Source organism: Rhinoraja longicauda, chromosome 30, assembly GCF_053455715.1.
Source record: "Rhinoraja longicauda isolate Sanriku21f chromosome 30, sRhiLon1.1, whole genome shotgun sequence".
In the NCBI taxonomy this organism is placed as follows: Eukaryota; Metazoa; Chordata; class Chondrichthyes; order Rajiformes; family Arhynchobatidae; genus Rhinoraja; species Rhinoraja longicauda.
Genome location: NC_135982.1, coordinates 6,124,087 through 6,146,514, shown reverse-complemented (window position 1 = coordinate 6,146,514; position 22,428 = coordinate 6,124,087). Strand labels below are relative to the sequence as shown.

The 22,428-nt window shown below is 46.2% G+C and overlaps 2 protein-coding genes across 13 annotated transcripts in view; both read left to right on the top strand.

Annotated features, from left to right (window-relative positions):
• The window catches only part of kif1b (kinesin family member 1B), a 271,960-nt gene extending 263,389 nt beyond the window's left edge, over nt 1-8,571 (top strand). For all 12 annotated transcript variants that reach the window (XM_078425318.1, XM_078425314.1, XM_078425310.1 and 9 more), the window contains 2 exons: nt 1,988-2,106; nt 2,659-8,571. In XM_078425318.1, the coding sequence (XP_078281444.1) occupies nt 1,988-2,106; nt 2,659-2,701 (162 nt within the window). In that variant the 3' untranslated portion in view covers nt 2,702-8,571. The remainder of the gene's footprint in view (nt 1-1,987; nt 2,107-2,658) is intronic.
• Nucleotides 8,572-16,720: 8,149 nt separating this feature from the next.
• Nucleotides 16,721-22,428, top strand: part of pgd (phosphogluconate dehydrogenase) — a 39,332-nt gene continuing 33,624 nt past the window's right edge. The window contains exons 1-2 of the mRNA XM_078425321.1: nt 16,721-16,830; nt 21,331-21,406. Coding sequence (XP_078281447.1) covers nt 16,823-16,830; nt 21,331-21,406 — 84 coding nt within the window. The 5' untranslated portion in view covers nt 16,721-16,822. The remainder of the gene's footprint in view (nt 16,831-21,330; nt 21,407-22,428) is intronic.

The following is a 22,428-nucleotide window of genomic DNA, read 5'->3' as shown; positions in this document are numbered from 1 at the left end:
TAAGATCCCAAGATTTAGAGTCGTAGAACCGTACAGCTTGGAAACAGGCCCCTCCGCCCACTCTATGCCGACCAAGATGCCCCATTGAAACTAGTCTCTTTTGCCCGTTTTCGGCCCGTATCCTTTCAAACCTTTCTTATCCATGTACCTGTCCAAGTGCCTTTTAAGTGCTGCTATCGTACCCGCCTCAACTACCCCCTCTGGCAGCTCATTCCATGTACCCACAACCCTTTGAGTTGCCCCTTAGGTTCCCTTTAAATCTTGCCCATCGAACCTTAAACCTAAGATGGACACAAAAAGCTGGAGTAACTGAGCGGGACAGGCAGCATCTCTGGAGAGAAGGAATGGGTGACTTTTCGGGTCGAGACCCTTCTTGAGACTACCTCCTTAAGCCATAAACCTCTGTCCTCTGAGCTCTGTGGCAGCAGCTGTACTAACTATTTCACTGCCGCCCCCATTATATAGCAAACTAAGAGCATTCAAATAAAATCTCTGAAGCTGCTACTGATTGTTTGAGCGTAGAACATCGAAGAGTACAGGGCACGGCATGGACCTTCAGCCCAGAACCATGATGCCAAGCCCAACCGTCCTGTGCCTGCACATAATCCATATCCCTCCACTCCTTGCAAATCCATGTGCTTATCCAAAAGCCTGTTATACGTCACCATAGTATCGGCCTCCACCACCCACCCGGCAGCATGTTCCAGGCAATCGCCGCACTATGTATTAAAAACTTGCCCTGCACAACTCTAAACGTTGCCCCGCTCATCCTAAACCTCTGCCCTCCAGATTAACATTTCCACCCTGGGAGATAAGTTCTGGCCGTCGACCGTGTCTGAGCCTCTCATAGTTTTATACACTTCTATCAGGTCTCCCCGCAACCTCCGGTCTTCCAGAGAAAACAATCCAAGTCTGTCCAACCTCTCCCTGTAGCTGAAGATAGACACAAAGAGCTGGAGTAACTCAGCGGGACAGGCAACGTCTCTGGAGACATTTCGGATCGAGATCCTTCTGCCTGTCGCCGTCACCCATTCCTTCTCGCCAGTGATGTTGCCTGTCCCGCTGAGTTACTCCAGCTAATTGTGTCTATCTTCAGTTTAAACCAGCATCTGCAGTTCCTTCCTCCACACTCCATGTAGCTGATACTATCTAATCCAGGTGCGAGCAAGGTGCACAGAATTGGGCCATGGAGAGACTAGATACCACCACCTTTCTTTTGATTCTCACCTGTGACACCTGCGTTTGCAAGTGAGTTGCCACAGCTAAATATTCAGCACCTTGATAAGGCCAATAAAGGTTGGCTACTTGGCTTAAGTAGGGCGGCACGGTGGCGCAGCGGTAGAGTTGCTGCCGTACAGCGAATGCAGCGCCGGAGACTGAGGTTCGATGCTGACTACGGGCGCCGTCTGTATGGAGTTTGTACGTTCTCCCCGTGACCAGGGTGGGTTTTCTCCGAGATCTTCGGTTTCCTCCCACACTCCAAAGACGTACAGGTATGTAGGTTAATTGGCTGGGCAAATGTAAAAATTGTCCCTAGTGTGTGTAGGATAGTGTTAGTGTGCGGGGATCGCTGGGCGGCGTGGACCCGGTGGGCCGAAGGGCCTGTTTCTGCGCTGTATCTCTAAATCTAAATCTAAAAATCTCTCAACGGATATCTGCCTCTCTGCACCCCTTTAAGTAATTCCTAAATAAAAAAATACTGCTTTCCTCTGCATTAAATACTCCCTTTGTGGCTCGGAGACTGATTAAAAATCTTGTGGGACATTTCCCAATGTTCACGCCAACTTATAAATGGAACTTGTTTCACATCTGCAAAAAGAAAATGAAGCAGAAGTGAAAGTTGGTTGTGGGGAAACATTTATTTATTACATGTTCAATGTCGCAACACTCCTTGTTCTTGATTAACAGTAGAAACTCTTAAGAAATCAAAACCGTTTGCGTTTAGAGATTCTGGGAAATAACCATATGATTATTTTTCCCTTCTCAGACGGCTAATACATTTGCAGTGTGCACAAAGCATCGTGGAATACTTCTGCAAGCAAGCAATGACAAGGATATGTATGACTGGTTGTATGCTTTTAATCCATTGCTGGCTGGTTCAATCAGGTAATGCATCCGTTTATGCATTCGTTAAATTTTTCTTAGTTAATTTTTGTCTGCATTCAGATATTCAGTAACGTCCAAGAGTCCTGAAAATCTTCTGGTGTGGCACTTCCAAAGTCCCAGGGGTGCCGGTTAATGGCGTTTGGCTCTCCTTGTGATCAAAGATAGACACAATAAGCTGGAGTAACTCGGCGGGACAGGCGGTATCTCTGAAGGGTCTCGACCCGAAACGTCACCCATTCCCTCTCTCCAAGATGCTGCCTGACCTGCTGAGTTACTCCAGCTTTTTGTGATACCTTCGATTTGTACCAGCATCTGTAGTTATTTTCCTACATATTATAGCCAACGATTTCAACTCGATTAATTATATAAAAGTAAAACTAATGTAACACGACATGATATTTAATTTCTTAAGATTCCTGAAAGTGCCTTGGTACAGTATGGTTTAGAGCATTAACATCGCTCAATAAATGCAAGTTACTGGTGCTTTTCTATTTTGGAATGGGTCGGAACCACAACACTAGTTAATCATGTTGGCTTTCTGCTTTCCTTTAGGTCGAAACTCGCTCGAAGACGTTCAGGGCAACCGACGATGTGAAGCCAAACCTTCTGCGGAGAGCAAGAAATGACGTGGATATTCTGACTTGCCTTCTGAACATTCAAGTGTTGCTGTTAACCTTTGTGATCCCTGACCGTTTCTCCTGTACATGTAGACCTGTGGCTTAACTCTCTGTCCGAGCACCTTTTTATTTTCTAGTTAACAGAATGCTTTTCCTTTACATCCATTCCAATCTGGTAGTAGCATGTTGTAAAATAGTCAAGTGTGTGCACGATTAACCACTTCCCTCCACTCTCCTGCTGTTTTTCTCGTGTCTGTAGGATGTCATTGTCTGTGCTACCTATCCAAATGCAGCCTCTTGAACAGTGACTGCGTGATAACCACAACTAGCGTCAGGCTGTAAGTGGAGGCAGGGTAGAGAGGGGCAGGCTCCTGCCCGATGAGTGATGTTGCAGGGTAGCTGTTCCTTTCAGGGACAGGTTGTGCGTGTGTGCTGGGATATTGCTTCCTGATCCCCCCCCCCCCCCCCCCCCCCCGGTACTTGGGAATGCTGCAGCTGCCAGGGAGGCAGCAGCTGTGAACTTGGCGGGATTGCCTGGCCCAGTGCGGTAGAGGGTGAAAATCATTCCGGAGATACACGGTCCCTCTACTTCACACAAGATGAGAAAGCGAGCGGCTTTGAACAAGATGACTCGCTGATCAATAGTGTAACAGAATAGCACTGAGAGCTACCAGGGAAAACGATTGAAGTTGTATGCTGCTCTCTTACACAGATGCTAGGGCTCTCCTTCCCCTGTCCATGTTTGCTTTGAGTGTGCCGACCGACAGGGACAAGTTTGCCATAGGCCCCTCTTTATGCAATGGCTGGACTTGGCCGGCAACGCGTGGATGTGACTGAGGATTGTCGGTGAGAAGATGCCTGTGTTTCAGTGAGGGAGGGTGCTTTGGAGGGTAGTCATCACGGGTCGGGAGGAATGTCCTGAAATAGCTGACCTCCATGCCAGATGGGGATCTGGAAATTCTCCACAACCATCGTGCGCAAAGATGCATTCCCCACACACACACAGATGTCCCAGAAACAACTTTGCTTTCTAAATCTGTTAAGTTGCATTAAGGATTTTACCCACTGCCATCCCCTTTTCCTGCTGAGTGACTTGCAGCTAAAGCTACTATTCTGAAAGGAAGAGGCTATTTAGAAAGCAACAGGATACAACATTGGACCAGGGCCTCATTAAAGGTACAAATCTGTACCTGGATCTATCTGAGTGAACATAAGGCAGATGTTTCAAGGCCGAGGTGCTGCCTTCTGGGCTTGGCGATGTCACGAGATGTTCTTCAAAGTGTTGCTGTCTTGGCAGTTTAGCTGGAAGCTGGGTTTGTTGCAGATTAATCCCCTGTCTTTACACATTGATATTCTTTCTCAAGTTTCCACAACCTATTTATTGTCTCTGCGGTCAATGAAGAATCCTTAAGGTGCCTGCTCACGCGTCACTTGCCAAATGCCTTCTCCCGAACCCAGCATGTGACAAGCTGACCACCGACCAGGCTAAAGGCAATTGCGTTCCAGTATTTCTCAAATCTTTTTGCATTTGCCCCCCCCTCCCTCCCTCCCTCCACGGATTGTATCGCCAAAAGCAATCCCTCCAACTTGCATAGCTGCCGAACGACTATGATTCCAACAAAAAATGATATTGAAGATACTCCCATCACTGAGGATGGAAAGGCTGGGGGCATTGCAATGAATGGCATGAAAACAGAATGGTACATGCACATGGTTATTCTTCAAAAGGTAGAAACATTCAGGGCTTGGCAAGAATGTGGCATCCTGCCAAACTATTGTGGCAGGGAAGTGTATCTGGCTCATGACCTTGGCTTCCCTTGCGCAGGTTTAAAGCCATCCATTCATTGTAGGGCACGTTGATAGCCTGATTGTTGCCAGATGAGGAATTGCAGTAGAACCACCTACAAATGCTTTCTGTGTGACTCACGCTTCCCCAGTATTGACACAGACGATGGAACTGGACTTCAAAGAGCATTTATGGCCATGTGCAGTTAACAGACCCACAACTTGACATCACTGCTAATTATCCTACAGTACGTATGCACTTTTTCCTATAAGTCACTGAAGGTCATGATTTCCAGGGTAGAGTTTGATCAAAATGGATCCTGTGATGCTGTCAACTGGACTTTCATGGAACAATTACCGGGAGACTGTAAGCTGCTTTAATTACTGATCGGCACTGATTTACTTGAGTAGAAATGAAGGAAATATGTTGAACATGTATGGAGTAATGAGGGAGGGGCCATTTTGATTGTCGGTACAAGAGGTATCAGGATGAAAGTTGGTTTGGTAATTCACTTGAGATTTGCCAGCCCCACGTTTATGGTGCACATTTTACAGTTTTGTTCTGCTCCAACCCCAGTTCAATCTTTGCTCTGGACCTGAGAAACAACTCTTGTCTAAAACTAGAAACTGGATTTTCAATCCTTAATTAGTATCTGATTCCCTAAATCCTGTTATCATGTTAGCTTTTTAAAAAGTTGAACTTGTAATTGAAATGATCCATCATAGAAAAGTTTAAGACAAGTGCATATTTATTTTTATTAGTCTGGAAGCATCAGGGAATCGATACTTGTACAGCACCTGGTGCTTGATTAACGGAATAAGCATAACGATAAGTTCTGTAAACCCAGTAAGTCAGATAATAATATCCAACTCCAATATCAAATCCATTCAGACGGAACATAACTAATGTGAATGGATAAATGACGTGCCCTTCAATACACTCATCATCAAAGCTTGGGTACCCTTAATGTACATTACATGTGGACTCGTAACTAAGCTTTGGGCTCACAGATAGATATGGGCACAGAAGGAGACTATTTGTGTCTTATTTTTTTTAAGCAAGAATAACATGAAGCACCAGAATCCTTTTAGGATACGGAGGACTAATTAGCTTCTTTACAAAATCAGCTGCATTATGCATTCTTTTAATATCTCCCCATACCTCGAGACACCCAAATGTGTCCCCATACCTCCAGTCTACCCAGCTTTATGTTTAATTGGCCTCGGGCACTTTGTCCAAGCTACAGAAACCTGCTGAAGGGACAGGAGAGCGTGACTGAGGCCAGCAAACCTACAGGTCATGGTGTTCACTGATGTAAAGGCACAAGTGCCCGTGGTCACATTCTGGTGTAAAGAATTGGGCCCGCTAAAGGCAGATTAGTGCACATAATGCTTGTAAACACAAGCACGTTATTTTATAGTTTAAATGAACCCCTTTTTTATGTTGCAGGCTTTGCTTAAGGAAAAAAAAAAGTGTTTTGCTTTATTTCTGTCAAGACATTCTTTAACTATGTCTCCATACCTCTAGACACCTAAATGTGCTCCCACACCTCAAATGTATTTCCTCATGAGACTTGCATTAAAAATGTTCAAGTCTCGATGAAGGAATGAAAGGGACAGATTTACATTACAGTCTCCAAAGTAATACAGATGGCATGAAACTAAAAGCTGGTAAAATTGAACAGGTATGTGGCTGCATGTTTGACTGCAGATTGACAGCCGTCATCTGTGCAGGGTTTTGTAGCACACGTGGTGTGAAGCACGCAAGGCAAATGAAGTCAGGTTGTCTCGTTGACTCAATGCATTGGGTGACTGAAGCCAGCCAGTCGACAGAACATTCAGTGAGCTGTCCATGCCAGAGGTCAGGCAGCCTCCAGAGCATGGGCAACAGCAGAGTCGATTGGGACAAATAATTGTACCATGCAATGGTCAGTTATTGCTTCAAGGCCTGAAAAATTAGACTGCTGAACTTCCATGCGCTGAGCCACTGAATATTTCAACCCATTGCAGTGTACTTGGGTTGTACCTCAGCTTCCCATTCTTGGTCTGAAGGTGATAGGTATGAATTAAACGTGTTTGATTAGTGAGCTGGAGGTCTTCACTGGATGCATGAAATGAAATTTGAACGTCTTACATTTTTTCCCTGCTTCCAGCTGCCTCCTGGGTGAACAACATGGGTGCTGCAAGAGTGCAAATAAATCAATGAAGAGCTCCATTGATAACATTTACATTTCTATTATAGACGTTGTAGTGTCCCACTGTGTTAGTATAGTGTTCATACCAACAGAAATAATGCTTCCAATATTTTATAACCATGATTTTTTAATATTCTCCAATCTTATTAAATTAAATCAACAGTTTGATAAATCAGGGTCTATTTTACTTCTATAGTTTAATTAGATTTACCAAATAAATAAATAATAACAATATATTACAACATGTTCAAAAAAGAGTTATTTGACCTGTGGTGCTGATAAACTGGGCGAGAAAAGTAAGACCCACTTTTAAAAAAATACCTGATTGTGTTAACTTTATTAAACTAGTGCAACAGAAATCCTTGCCCTCACCTTCTGCCAGTCTCAAGTCTAGTAGAAGTATATATTCACATGTTATAAACTTTACATGGTCTTAACAACTACTTTCAGATTGAAGATCCAGTTTCATTTAGGAGCCCAGAATCCGATATCCGTTTGTACCTTAAAGGGTGTATAAATAGTTTTATCAGAGCAAAGATGCCCTCCCTCCATCTCTCTCCCCCTCCCCCCCCCTCCGCTCACTATGTGTAATTGTTAGCTGGTGCACTATTTTTTTAAATATTTGTTTGCGATAAGTTGCACACTTTTAAGGAAGTAATTGTTACACAAGAGGCTAAACATTTCTGTGGGATGTTGTGTACCCTCTCATCCTGCTGCCACTTGGGGGTGTGAAATAGTCACAGCCACTTGGTTTTTGTGGCGGTAAGGAAGAAAACGGTTCAAAGAAAGAATGATAGAATTCAATAAACTGTCTTTTTTATTTTTCGGCTTTAATAATATTCCAAGTGAGCACTATTCATCAAACATGGTTATTGGTAACATTGGTGCATTTTGCATTGTAAAACAAAAAGTGTAAATCATCTAAACCAGTGGTCAAATGTAGAAATAAGGAACTGCAGAAAAAAAGACACAAATTGCTGGAGTAGCTTAGCAGGTCAGGCAGCATCTCTGGAGAAGAGACAAGATGCTAGAGTAACTCAGTGGGTCAGGCAGCATTTTGTGTCTATCTTCGGCGTAAGCCAGAATCTGCAGTTCCTTCCTACACACACAGCATCTCTGGAGAACACGAATAGGTGACATTTCAGATCCCGACCCAAAATGTCACCGATCAATGTTCTCCAGAGATGGTGCCTGACCCACTGAGTTAAACAAGTGGTCAGATCTCCACTGATACTTCAGCTACATGATAGCCACTGAGACCACTTCAACCGCACACTATTTATTCGACGTCATGCGGAGAGGAAATTATTTTGTAGATTTTGACTTAGTTCTTTTTTTAATCAACTTGAAATTCAACTTGTGTGAATGAATGAGTTACACAGTCCCCCTCAAAATAAAACGAGGAAGTAAGGCCAGTGAAAAGGAAGATATCATAGCTGCTGTTCATAGGTTTACTGAATGTACTGGTGATCTGTTTACCTGTGTGTTTTTACTTTAACTTTAGTCTGTTGTGGCTGGTTGACCACAATCCAAGGTAGCTCCAGATAATATTTTAGTTCGGATTGATTTATTGTGCTTCCTATCAACACCTGATCCTTCAGAGGAGTGCATCGACACTGTATATTATTTATTATACTTCATAAGGGTGGCTACACATTCATAATTTTTATTTTGTAAATATATGTTGAACCAAGCTTGAGGTATAAAGACTTAAAATTGTAAATATTTCATGTATTTGTACTAATTATAATCCATTCGCTGTATAGCATAGACGTGTAAAAGAGATATCTAATTCTGTGTATGGTAAGCTGCACCTCCGACCTGTTTAGTGAATGAAGTAACAATAAAACTCCAACCAGAGCATATCGAAGATAAAATTGCCTCTTTATTTATACTTCATCCATGTGTAATGTTGGGAGAAGCCATCTGAAGAATTCTTCAAGCAATAATTTAGGGTGGCTCAGTGGCACACTATGTATGGCTTATAAATAGTAACTTATGATATCCCCCTCAACAAGGGAGAAGGAGGAATTATCTGGGCAGCATGTCTGGTGGAGTTGCTGCCTCACAGTGCCAGAGACCCTGGTTCGATCCTGATCTCGGGTGCTGTCTGTACAGAGTTTGTACGTTCTCCCCGTGACCGCGTGGGTTTTCTCCAGGTCCTCACCAGCAGTTTCATTCCATGCTCCAAAGATGTACAGGTTTGTAGATTAATTGGCTTCTGTAAATTTTCCCAGGTGTGCAGCGTAGAACCAATGAACTGGCATGGGCCGAAGGGCCTGTTTCAATACTGTATCTCTAAAACTAGTGGCACAGGTGGTAGAGTTTCTGCCTCAGCACCCGAATCACGGGTGTAATCCTGACCTCGGGCATTGTCTGTTGTAGAGTTTGTACCTTCTCCCTGTGACAGCGTGGGTTTTCTCCGGGTGCTCTAGTTTCCTCCGACATCCCAAAGGCATATCATATCATATCATATATATACAGCCGGAAACAGGCCTTTTCGGCCCACCAAGTCCGTGCCGCCCAGCGATCCCCGCACATTAACACTATCCTACACCCACTAGGGACAATTTTTACATTTACCCAGCCAATTAACCTACATACCTGTACGTCTTTGGAGTGTGGGAGGAAACCGAAGATCTCGGAGAAAACCCATGCAGGTCACGGGGAGAACGTACAAACTCCGTACAGTGCAGCACCTGTAGTCAGGATCGAACCTGAGACTCCGGCGCTGCATTCGCTGTAAAGCAGCAACTCTACCGCTGCGCCACCGTGCCGCCCAAACATGCGGGTTTGTAGATTAATTGGCCTCTGTAAATTGCCCCTAGTGTGCTGGGAATACATACAAAAAAGTAGGATAACATAGAACTAGTGTGAATGGGTGATTGATGGTCGGCATCGACTTGGTGGGCTGAAGGGCCTGTTTCCATGCTGTATATTTCAATCAATTAATTATTTTAATTGATAAAAGACTGTGCGTTTATACAGTGCCGGGGATCTCCCTGCATATTTCACTGCCTACACATTTTTTACAGTAAGGGTAGGGTTCTTAAGAAACATTAGGGAGAGAATGTGTCTTCTCTCGAGAACCATTAGTAAGAGCCAACAAGCTGAGATACGGCACAAAGAACCCGTGGGTGGGGGTGCAGTCCTGAGGCACAGCCCCCACAAAACGCTGACCCTTCCTTTCCTCCTCCACAGATGCCGCTCAACCCGCTGAGTTCCTCCAGCGGTTTGCTTTTTGATTGGGGTTTTCATGTGGGTTAGAAAATAGACACAGGGAAATGTGAGAACTCACTGCTCTTCCAAATCTGATCAAGCAGAGAAAATTACTTTCAACGTGTCGGAAGGAGCAGCAGATGCTGGTTTACACCGAAGATGGCCACAAAATGTTGGAGTAACTCAGCGCATCAGGGATGGGTGATATTTCGGGTTGCGACCCTTCCTCAGACTATTTGAGTCTGAAGAAGGGTCTCGACCCGAAATGTCACCTGTTCCTTTTCTCCAGAGATGCTGTCTGGTGGGCTGAGTTACTCCCAACATAAAACTAGCACTATTTGAACTGTTCCACAGGAGTATAGTGATGGTGTTTCTGGTTGAGTAATCCCCACTCCAAACTTAACATGAGGAAACACAAATTCAAATCCACCGAAGATAGACACAAAATGCTGGAGTAACTCAGCGGGTCAGGCGAAATATGAAGTGCTGTTCCTCCAATTTGCACGTGGCTTCACTCTTGACAGTGGAGGAGGCCCAGGACAGAAAGTCGATGTGGGAAGGGAAGTTAAAATGTTTGGCAACCGGGAGATCACGTAGGCAAAGAGGGCCTGAGCGTAAGTGAACTAAGCATGCGTATTGTGACACAGAAGGAAGCACTGGCCCATTGGGTCCACACAACTCTGCCAAGCAATGCCATGAGTCCCATCCAACCCTCATCTTCATCTCCTGCAATGAAAGCTGTCTCACGTGACCACCATCAAGCCTTTTGTGAGGGGGTTTTTGCCACTTAACCTACATAAAGAACAATTTACAGTAGCCAAGTAACCTATCAATATATGCCTTTTAGATTTAAAAAGAAATCTGAGCCTCCATGGAGTATGGTGTGTGCACACCACACACACAGACACACACACCGGCACACACACATGCACAGACACACAGACACACACACACAGGCACACACAGACACATGCACACACACAGACACACACACCGGCACACACACACACCGGCACACACACCGGCACACACACAGACACACACATGCACACACACAGACACACACACCGGCACACACACACACACAAACACAGACACACACACGCACACACACAGGCACACACAGACACATGCACACACACAGACACACACACAGACATACAGACGACACACACACACATACAGACAGACAGACACACACACACAAAATTGAATGCAGCTCCAGGGGGCTGTGAGGCTGGAGCACTACCAGTTGCACCACTGGATATAGTTTAGCGATACAACATGGAAACAAGCCCTTTGGCCCACCGAGCCCATGCTGATCATTGATCACCCATTCACACTGGTTCTATGTTACAATTGTAAAGAGGCCAATTAAACTGCAAACCCACATGTCTTTGGGATGTGGGAGGAATCTGGAGCAACTGGAGGAAGCCCACAGGGAAAATATGCATACTCCACACGGACCGCACCAGGGGTCAGGAATGAAACCCACATCTCCGGTCCTGAGGCAGCAGCTCTACCAGCTGTGCCACTGAGTCGCCCAAATAATCCCCCGTCTCCCTTGTTGAAGGGGATATCATAAGCCAGCACTCAACGCTCCTCGACACTGACCGTCTATGTGCTCACGACAAGCAACATTTCATTATGATAGCATACATATTTGCAGTCCTTTTCCAAAGGTGAAATTTGAGAGGGGAATAAAAAAAACCCAGCAGAAACTGAAAATCTGAAATAAAAACAGAATGCTGGAAAAACTCAACAGGTCAAACAGCATCTGTGGAAAGTGAAACAGTGTTCACGTTCTCACCTCCCAGTTCTTGATGAAGACTTAATTTCTGCAAATGCTACCAATCCTGAATTGTTGCAACACTTTCTTTTTTTCTTTCAGAATTCCAGCATCTGCAATTCTTTTGAATTTTATTGGCTAGTCTAGTGCTTTATCGATCCATTATCTAGTTTAGTTGTGTTTGTTGTCACATTGTGACAATGTTGTCACTGAAGGTATTTATTCACAAAATGCTGGAGTAACTCAGCAGGTCAGGCAGCATCTCGGGAGAGAAGGAATGGGTGACGTTTCGGGTCGAGACCCTTCTTCAGACTGATGTCAGGGGGGCGGGACAAAGGAAGGATATAGGTGGAGACAGGAAGATAGAGGGAGATCTGGGAAGGGGGAGGGGAAGAGAGGGACAGAGGAACTATCTAAAGTTGGAGAAGTCGATGTTCATACCGCTGGGCTGCAAGCTGCCCAGGCAAAATATGAGGTGCTGTTGCTCCAATTTCCGGTGGGCCTCACTATGGCACTGGAGGAGGCCCATGACAGAAAGGTCAGACTGGGAGTGGGAGTTGAAGTGCTCGGCCACCGGGAGATCAGTTTGTTTAACGCGGACCGAGCGCAGGTGTTGAGCAAAGCGATCGCCGAGCCTGCGTTTGGTTTCGCCGATGTAAATAAGTTGACATCTAGAGCAGCGGATGCAATAGATGAGGTTGGAGGAAGTGCAGGTGAACCTCTGTCTCACCTGGAAAGACTGTTTGGGTCCTTGGATAGAGTTGAGGGGGGAGGTAAAGGGACAGGTGTTGCATCTCGTGCGGTTGCAGGGGAAAGTGCCCGGGGATGGGGTGGTTTGGGTAGGAAGGGACGAGTGGACCAGGGAGTTACGGAGGGAACGGTCTCTGCGGAACGCAGAAAGGGGAGGGGATGGGAAGATGTGGCCAGTAGTGGGGTCCCATTGAAGGTGACGGAAATGTTGGCGGATGATTTGTTGGATCCGCTGGCTGGTGGGGTGGAAGGTGAGAACGAGGGGGGTTTGTTGTCACTGATGTACAGTGAAAAGTTTTTTGTGTGGTAACCAGTCAGGAAAGACAATACATGATTACAATAGAGCCATTTACAGGGTACAGATACATGATAATGGAATAACGTTTAGTGCAAGGTACCGACAGTAAAGTCCGATTAAAGATAGTCCAAGGGTCACCAATGAGGTAGATAGTAGTTCAGTACTGCTCTCCGGTTATAGTAGGATGATTCAGTTGCCTGGTAACAGCTGGGAAGAAACTGTCCCTGAATCTGGAGGTGTGTGTTTTCACACTTCTGTACCTGTTGCCTGATGGGAGAGGGGAGAAGAGGGAGTGGCCGGGGTGTGACTCGTCCTTGATTATGCTGCTGGCCTTCCTGAGGCAGTGTGAGGTATGAATGGAGTCAATGGAAGGGAGTGTGTAAGAAGGAAGTGCAGATGCTGGTTTAAACCGAAGATAGACACAAAAAGCTGGAGTAACTCAGCGGGACAGGCAGCGTCTCTGGAGGGAAGGAATGAGCAACGTTTCGGGTCGAGACCCTTCTTCAGACTGGTTAGGAATGGGGGGGAACACCTTCGCTCATCCCGCTTGAACCAACCTGATCTCCCGGTTGCTGGACACTTGAATTCTCCTTCCCATTCCTACACAGACCTTTCTGTCCTCGGTCTCCTCCATTGTCAGAGTGAGGCTAAACGCAACTTGGAGGAACAGCATCTCATATTTCGCTTGGGCAGCTTACAGCCCAGTGGTATGAATAATTTCTCTCACTTCAGGTAGCCCCGGCATTCCCTCTCTCTCTATCCCTCCCCCACCCAATTCGCACCAGCTTCTCATTTCCACCCAACAAACATCTAACAATGGCCTGTGTCCTTTATCATTGTTACTTTTTTGCACATCTTTCATTCATTGTTCTTTATCTCTCCACATCACCGTCTATATCTCTCATTTCCCTTATCCCTCACCAGTCTGAAGAAGGGTCTCGACCCGAAATGTCACCCATTCCTTCTCTCCAGAGATGCTGCCTGTCCCGCTGAGTACTGCAGCTTTTTGTGTCTATCAGTGGGAGGGAGGTTGGTTTGGGTGGTGGTCTGGGCTGCGTCCACAATTTGCTACAGTTTCTTGCGGTCTTGGATGGAGCTGTTCCCAAACCAAGCAGTGATGCATCCCGATAAAATAGCTTCTATGGTGCATCTGTAGAAGTTGGTGAAAGTTGCAGGGGACATGCCAAACTGCCTAAGCCTTCTAAGGAAGTAGAAGGGTTGGTGTGCTTTCCTGGTTGTTGCTTCAATATGGGTGGTCCAGCAGTTTTTGGAGATGTATTTCAACCATCTCTACTTCGGCCCCATCGATGCAAAGTGGGGTATGTGCATCGCTTTGCTTCCTGAAGTCGGTCACCATCTCCTTTGTCTTGCTGACATTGAGAGAAAGGTTGTTGTCTCGACACCAGGACACGAGGTTCTCAATCTCCTTCCTGTACTCCCGTCTCATCATTATTTGATATCTGGTCCACAATGGTGATATCTATAAGCTACAGCTAAGGGAGAAAAGTGCAAGTTAAGTTTATTATTATATGCACAAGTACAATGAGGTACAGATTCTTTGCTGTCCTCTGTCCCTAACAGAGTTGTGAATCTGTGGAATTCTCTGCCTCAGAAGGCAGTGGAGGCCAATTCTCTGAATGCATTCAAGAGAGAGCTAGATAGAGCTCTTAAGGATAGCGGAGTCAGGGGGTATGGGGAGAAGGCAGGAACGGGGTACTGATTGAGAATATTCAGTCATGATCACATTGAATGGCGGTGCTGGCTCGAAGGGTTGAATGGCCTCCTCCTGCACTTATTGTCTATTGTCTAAAAACCTACCAAGCAAATCCATTCAGGTGGAGATACAACAGACTGCAGATGATGTCATCTTGAGCAAAATACAAAGTGCTGGAGGAACTCAGCAAGTCAGACATCATCTGAGGGCCCTTCTTTAAATTAGGCCTGACTGATCTCGTCCGAAGTAGGATCCTGACACAAAAATGTCTCTACTTTGTCCATTCCCACCCCAGATGCTGCCTGACCTGACCATTCACCCATCATTCTGCATTGAAATCAGTTCTGGTGTTGAATAAGGAAAACTTGCCTTTCCATCACTATCCAAATTCTCAATGAGTCATTGAGTAAAGACTCCTCAGCCCACAGTGTCCATGCCAACCATCCGTCGCCCATCCACACTAATCCCACACACCAATACTTGGTCTGGAGGCTTCCATACCGTGACAGTTCAGATGCACGTCTACATGCCGCTTAAAAGTAGTGAGAGTATCTGCCTTCACCATCCAGTGTGTTCCAGACGCCAACCACCCTTTGGTTGAAGAAATTCCTCCTCAAACCCCTACTGAACATCTTAGATGCCCTTTGGTTTTGACACAATAGACAATAGACAATAGGTGCAGGAGTAGGCCATTCGGCCCTTCGAGCCAGCACCACCATTCAATATGATCATGGCTGATCATTCTCAGTCAGTACCCCGTTCCTGCCTTCTCCCCATACCCCCTGACTCCGCTATCCTTAAGAGCTCTATCTAGCTCTCTCTTGAATGCATTCAGAGAATTGGCCTCCACTGCCTTCTGAGGCAGAGAATTCCACAGATTCACAACTCTCTGTGACACCACCATTATCAGGGGGAAAAATTCTGTTATCTCCCTTGTCGATGCCGCTCGTAAATCCTGTGAATGAATAGGAAACCCCTGAATGAATGAATGAATGAATGAATGAATGAATGAATGAATGAATGAATGAATGAATGAATACGTTTATTGGCCAAGTATGTGCATATACAAGGAATGTGCCTCGGTGCTCTGCTCACAAACGACAACACAAACATACAGTTAACAATTAAGAATAAAGCATAACCGCATCAAAACAATAAGGATACATCATTATGGTCTAAACATGTGGGTAAAATAAACCAGAGCAAAAAAGAGACTACAGACTTTGGTTATTGAGTAGAACTATCACTCGTGGAAAAAAACTGTTTTTATGTCTGGCTGTGGCTGCTCTGGAATCATCGATTTAAAACCTCTAAAGTCGTTAAGTGCGGTCATTACGGGGAAGAAGTTCTGGAAGTTTAATTTTGCAACAGATTAATATTTCCCTCGAAACGTAGGCCGTGCTTCTTTGCTTAGCTATTCTCAGTGGGTGGAGCATGCTAGATAGTTGCGCACAGGCTCTGTGGGGGAGGGCCACAGTCTAGGGTCCTTCCACTGCTGGTCATTGAGGGCAGTCTACAGGGGACACCCCTCATACAAGGGAAGGGATATCCCCCCCTGTTGGCCACGTGAGAGGCAAGGGTGTTTTGTTTACAAGTGTGAATACTACTGAGTGTGACGCTACTGAACGCACAGACAAAGCGAATGTATGAAGAGTTTTTGTTTCATATATATTTTTACTCTGAATAAAATTTATATTTGAGATTGAAAATTGGGCTGAGAAATCTAAGGTGACGCTCCAGTGCAGCACTTCCAGAGATGTATAAGAAAATAACTGCAGATGCTGGTACAAAACGATTTATTCACAAAATGCTGGAGTAACTCAGCAGGTCAGGCAGCATCTCCGACCTTCAGAAGTCACCTATTCTTTTTCTCCAGAGATGCCGCCTGACCCACTGAGTCACTCCAGCTTTTTGTGTCTAACTGTGGTCTAAGACTAAGCCAGCATCTGCAGTTCCTTCCTGCCCAAAGTGTTTAGTCATGTTGACTTGCAGGAAATTGATTCAGCCTCTGCTCTGCTCTGCTCAGCTCAGCTGACATCATTGGTTGAGCTCAGGCTATCCGTCCGAAGTAATGGAGCAGAGATGGAGTCGATGGGCGGCCCTAAACCAGGCCTCGGATGGTCTCCCGTCCGCCTCCCTCTGTCCAGGCACCTCACTCATTGCCGGGTGCTGTAGCGGCCCCTCGCCCGCCCGCCCCCCCGCGACTGATACACCGGGCGGCCAATCACAGAGCGCCGCTGCGTGGAACGCGGTGTAGCAATGTGGCGCTGGCCAATGGGAGGCGGCGGGTGAAGTGATACAGGCAGGGTGCAACATACACGGCCACACCAGACAAGACGACTCACCACCATGGCTCAGTGAGTAGCAACCCCGCCGCTGCCCACACACACTCACACACTCACACACACTCTCTCACACACACACTCTCTCACACACACCACCGCCGCCACACACTGTGTGTGTGGCTATGTGTGTGTGTGGCGGCGGCGGTGGTGTGTGAGGCTGTGTGTGTGTGAGGTGGTGGTGTGTGTGTGACACAGCCACACACACACCACCACCGCCGCCGCCACACACACAACCTCACACACACACACACACACAGCCTCACACACACACACCACCGCCACGCACAGACATGCACACCACCGACATACACACACACACCACCGCCACACACAGACATGCACACAGCCTCACAAACACACACCACCGCCTCACACACACAGCCTCACAAACACACACCACCGCCGCCGCACACACACACAGCCCTACACACACTCAAATACACACCTACACACACACCGCCTCACACACTCACGCACCACCGCCACACAAACACATGCACGCCACCGACACACACACATCAACACTCATCACACTCACACACACCACTGCCACACACACCACTGCCATACACACGCACCACCGCCACACACACACACCCCACCGCCACACACACCACCGACACACACACATTCACCCTCACACACACACACCACCAACACACACACCACTACACACACACACCGCCACGCACACACACCACTACACACACACCGCCATACACCACATTTTTTTCCTCATCACTTCAAGTATAATTGAACTATTTGAGGAGACAATGCCAAGTAATTGTACTTGAAGCTTGCTGAAGGTCACTTTCTTGATTAACAAATCATCCTGTACTGAGTCAGTTAGATAGAGCTCTTAATGATAGCGGAGTCATGGGATATGGGGAGAAGGCAGGAATTGGGTACCGATTGTGGATGATCAGCCATGATCACATTGAATGGTGGTGCTGACTTGAAGGGCCGAATGGCCTACTCCTGCACCTATTGTCTATTGGGTCGGTGTGGCCTGACCTGTCGACCTTTAAATTGTAAATTATAATGTTTTATCAGCCTCTGTACCTGGCCCACCCTGCAGTCGGCTCCTATCAAGCTCGTCAATGCTGGGGAACAAAGAACTGCAGATGTTGGTTTATATCAAAGATAGACCCAAAGCGCTGGAGTAACTAGAGTGATGTTCCGTGAACTTTTATAACTTTGCTGGAAATGTGGTGGCTCTATGTGTACGTCTGTGTATGATTTTACCGGGTTGCATGCAAACAAAGCATTTCACTGTACGCAGGTACATGTGGCAATAAAGTATCATTGAATAACTCAGCAGATCAGGCAGCATCTCTGGAAAAATGATAAATGACGTTTCAGGACCTTCTTCAGACTGTATTGTTTATTTCTATTAAGACTGTTTTAAATCTGAAGAAAGGTCCCGACCCAAAAAGTCACCTATCCTTACTCTCCTGAGGTGCTGCCTGACCTGCTGAGTTACTCCAGCACTTTGTGTCTGTCTCAAGTCAAAACCTCTTTGATTCAAAGCACAAGCTAATTTGGAAGAAAGACATATGTAATTCTACCCTCAGGTGTATTTTTCATAAGGAGTAAATCCATCCCATAAACTAAGATCCAGTGACAGCCCTGGCTTTAATGGATTAAAACACAACTTTGAAAGGTGTTTGGTCATTAGCAAGGCTGAGAGTATTGCAATAAAGGTGAGGGAGAAGAAATGGGAGGTCATAAATCATAGTCATAGAGTCATAGTCAAGAGTGTTTTATTGTCATATGTACCGAAACAGAACAATGATATTCTGACTGGCAGCAGTACAGCTGGTTTTGTAAAACACAGTAAGCAATAGATATATAATAAACATCGGGAAAAAAATCAATGAAAGAAAAATCCAAAATAGTGCAAAAATACAAGAAACAAAAGCAGAAATCCCGAGTGCAACCACGACACTTCAGAGTCTGGTTTAGTTTGGACTGATACAGCACGGAAACAGGCCCATCGGCCCTTCTCATCGTTGCTGATCAAGGTGCCTTGTTTGCCCACGTTTGGTCCATATGCCTCTACACCGTTCCTATCTGTGTACCTGGCCAAGTGTGTTTTAAATGGGTAATATTTGGATTTCAATCCTCTGCACAGTCCTTCTGTCCTTTTAAAGTTTTGGCTGTGCAGCAAGCCGGAAGACTGGTATTTCCTCATTGCACAGGTGGGTTGGTATCGGGAAGTTCCACCGTGAGTTACTGTGAACATCTATTGCTCGACTTCACAAGAATCCTGGGAGTGTTTGTCCTGTTTTGCAATACTGTAGTTAAGATTTTTGCAGCAAGTATTGAATTGGCAAGGGGAAGTTGTGCAAGGAGAGAACAATCAGGATTGATATTTGTAATTGCCATCAAACCAAACTTGCTGTGGGGATGATACAATGCAGATTTCACAATGCTTAACCTGGTCCTGAGTTAAAACAACCTTTTGCCATCCGGGCATTGATGCCTTTCTTTAATGAAGATGACTCTGCCTTTCTTCAAATGTGTTTACAGTGACTTTTCTCCTGTACCCAATATTATTCTGTGGCTCTTATAGGCCTCCTTGTACTTTACTTCTGTTGCTAACTAATCAATCTGCACCAGGGAGTGGGTCTATTTTGTTCATAATCTCTCAGAGCAGAATCAGGCCATTCGGCCCATCAAGTCTACTCCGCCATTCAATCTTCAATCTCTCCTCCTCTAACCCCATTCTCCTGCCTTTTCCCCATAACCCCGGACACCCGTACTAATCAAGAATCTATCAACCTCTGCCTCAAAAAATATCCACTGACTTGGCCTCCATAGCCTTATGTGACAATGAATTCCACAGATTCACCACCCTCTGACTAAAGAAATTCCTCCTCATCTCCTTCCTAAAGATACATCCTTTTATTCTGAGGCCGTGGCCTCTGGTCCTAGACTCTCCCACCAGTGGAAACATCCTCTCCACATCCACTTTGTCCAGGCCTTTCACTATTCGGTAACTTTCAATGAGGTCCCCCCTCATCCTTCTAAACTCCAGCAAATACAGGCCCAGTGCTGTCCAATGCTCATCATATGAAATGGCAGAAGAGATGAACAGGTACTTCAGATCTGTCTTCACTAAGGAAGACACAAACAATCTCCCAGATGTACTGGAGGACAGAGGATCTAGGGGAGTAGATGAACTGAAAGAAATTTTCATTAGGCGAGAAACAGTATTGGGTAGACTAATGGGACTGAAGGTTGATAAATCCCCTGGGCCTGATGGTCTGCATCCCAGGGTCCTCAGGGAGGTGGCTCTAGAAATAGTGGACGCATTGGTGATCATTTTCCAATGTTCAATAGATTCAGGATCAGTTCCTGTGGATTGGAGGATAGCTAATGTTATTCCACTTTTCAAGAAAGGAGCGAGAGAGAAAACGGGGAATTACAGACCAGTTAGCCTGACATCGGTGGTGGGGAAGATGCTGGAGTCAATTATTAAAGAGGTAATAACGGTGCATTTGGATAGCAGTAAAAGGATAAGTCCAAGTCAGCATGGAGTTATGAAAGGGAAATCATGCTTGACTAATCTTCTGGAATTTTTTGAGGACGTGACAAGTAAAATGGATGAAGGGGAGCCAATGGATGTAGTGTATCTAGACTTTCAGAAAGCCTTTGATAAGGTCCTGCACGGGAGATTGGTGACTAAAATTAGAGCACATGGTATTGGGGGTAGGGTGTTGACATGGATAGAAAATTGGTTGGCAGACAGGCAGCAAAGAGTAGGAGTAAACGGGTCCTTTTCAGAATGGCAGGCAGTGGCGAGTGGAGTGCCGCAAAGCTCGGTGTTGGGGCTGCAACTGTTTACCATATATATTAATGATTTGGTAGGGGGAATTAGAAGCAACACTAGCAAGTTTGCGGATGACACAAAGCTGGGTGGCAGTGTAAACTGTGAAGAGGATGTTAGGAGGTTGCAGGGTGACCTGGACAGGTTGAGTGAGTGGGCAGATGCGTGGCAGATGCAGTACACTGTCCTTTATCCTGTATCTGTACACTGTGAATGGCTCGATGGTATTCTCTTTCTGCTGAATGGTTAGCACGCATCAAAAGCTTTTCACTGTACCTCAGTGCACGTGACAATGAACTGAACTGAACCTCCCAACCCCATGTTCCTGCCTTCTCCCCATAACTTCTGGCACCCTTAGCATGAAGCACAAATTGTTCTATCCTCCCTCTGCAAAGACGGCCGACGTGGAAACGCAGGGAACCGACCGATGGTGAAAATGATGAGGGACCGGTAGTTTCAAGGTGGTGCCCAAGGGTGACGTCTCACTCTGCTGACTTGTGTGATCGCAGAGACTCCATCGTAGGAGCTGATGGCAACTCTATCTGTGACGTTAACATTCTGAGTGCTCCCTTCTCTCCCCCCCCCCCCCTCCCCCACCTCCCGACCCCCCTCGGGACCCAAGGTGTGAATGTAATGGAACTGGGTTCGGGCATTAAAGTGCTTTCTGTCCTCCTCTACAGAGCTGACATCGCACTCATCGGGCTGGCTGTAATGGGCCAAAACCTGATCCTGAACATGAATGATCATGGCTATGTGGTAAGTCTCTCGTCTCTTCTTACTTCTTTGCGGCAAGTTTCTTGGTGGTTCACCTCATTCAATAGACAATAGACAATAGTTAACTGTTCACTGTTAATTCACTGTTAATCGCATCTTGCTGCTTGGCTTTGAAATGTACAGCAGGGAAACAGGCCCACACCGACCCGCAAACACCCGTTCACTCTAGTTCTATGTTTATCCCACTTACTCATCCACTCCCTACGCACTATTTACAGCGGGCCAATTAACCTACAAACCCGCACGGGAGAAATGGGATGTGGGAGGAAACGGGAGCACTCGGAGAAAACCCACGCGGTCGTAGGGAGAACATGCAAACTCCGCACAGGCAGCACCCGAGTAAGGGATCGAAACTGGGTCTGTGGCGCTGTGAGGCAGCAGCTCTACCCGCTGCACCACTTTGCTGCCTCCTGTCAAATGTTAAATCATTCCATTTTGCTTTTCTTTTTATCCACATTGAACGTGGGCATCGTACAGATGGCCAACATTTAATGCACACCGGTGCAAGAGTTGGCTGAGGTAGGATTAGGGTTGTGCTGGTTGGTTCAAGAACCTGATGGTTGCAGGAGAGTGGCTGTTCCTGAACCTGGTGGTGTGAGACTTCAGGCCTCTCAATAGTCAATAGTCCATTTATTTGTCACACACGCATAAATGTGCAGTGAAATGAAAAATTACCCGCAGTCCAACAATAAGACCAATAAAAATAAGCAATAAAAATGCAATAACACACACGATCATAAAACAACACCAAACAAAAGAAACATCCATCACAGTGAGTCTCCTCCAGTCCCCTTCTCACTGTGATGGAAGGCCAGAATGTCTTTTCTCTTCCCCTGCCGTCTTCTCCCGCGGTCAGGCTGTTGGAGTTGCCACGTCGGGGCGGTCGGGGCTCCCGACATTGATGCGCCGCGCCGGACGGTGAAAGGTCCGCGGCGGGCCGACCCAAGCCCCGCGATTCGGGGCGGGCGAAGACGCTGCTGCTGCCGGAGCTCCCGATGTCGGCC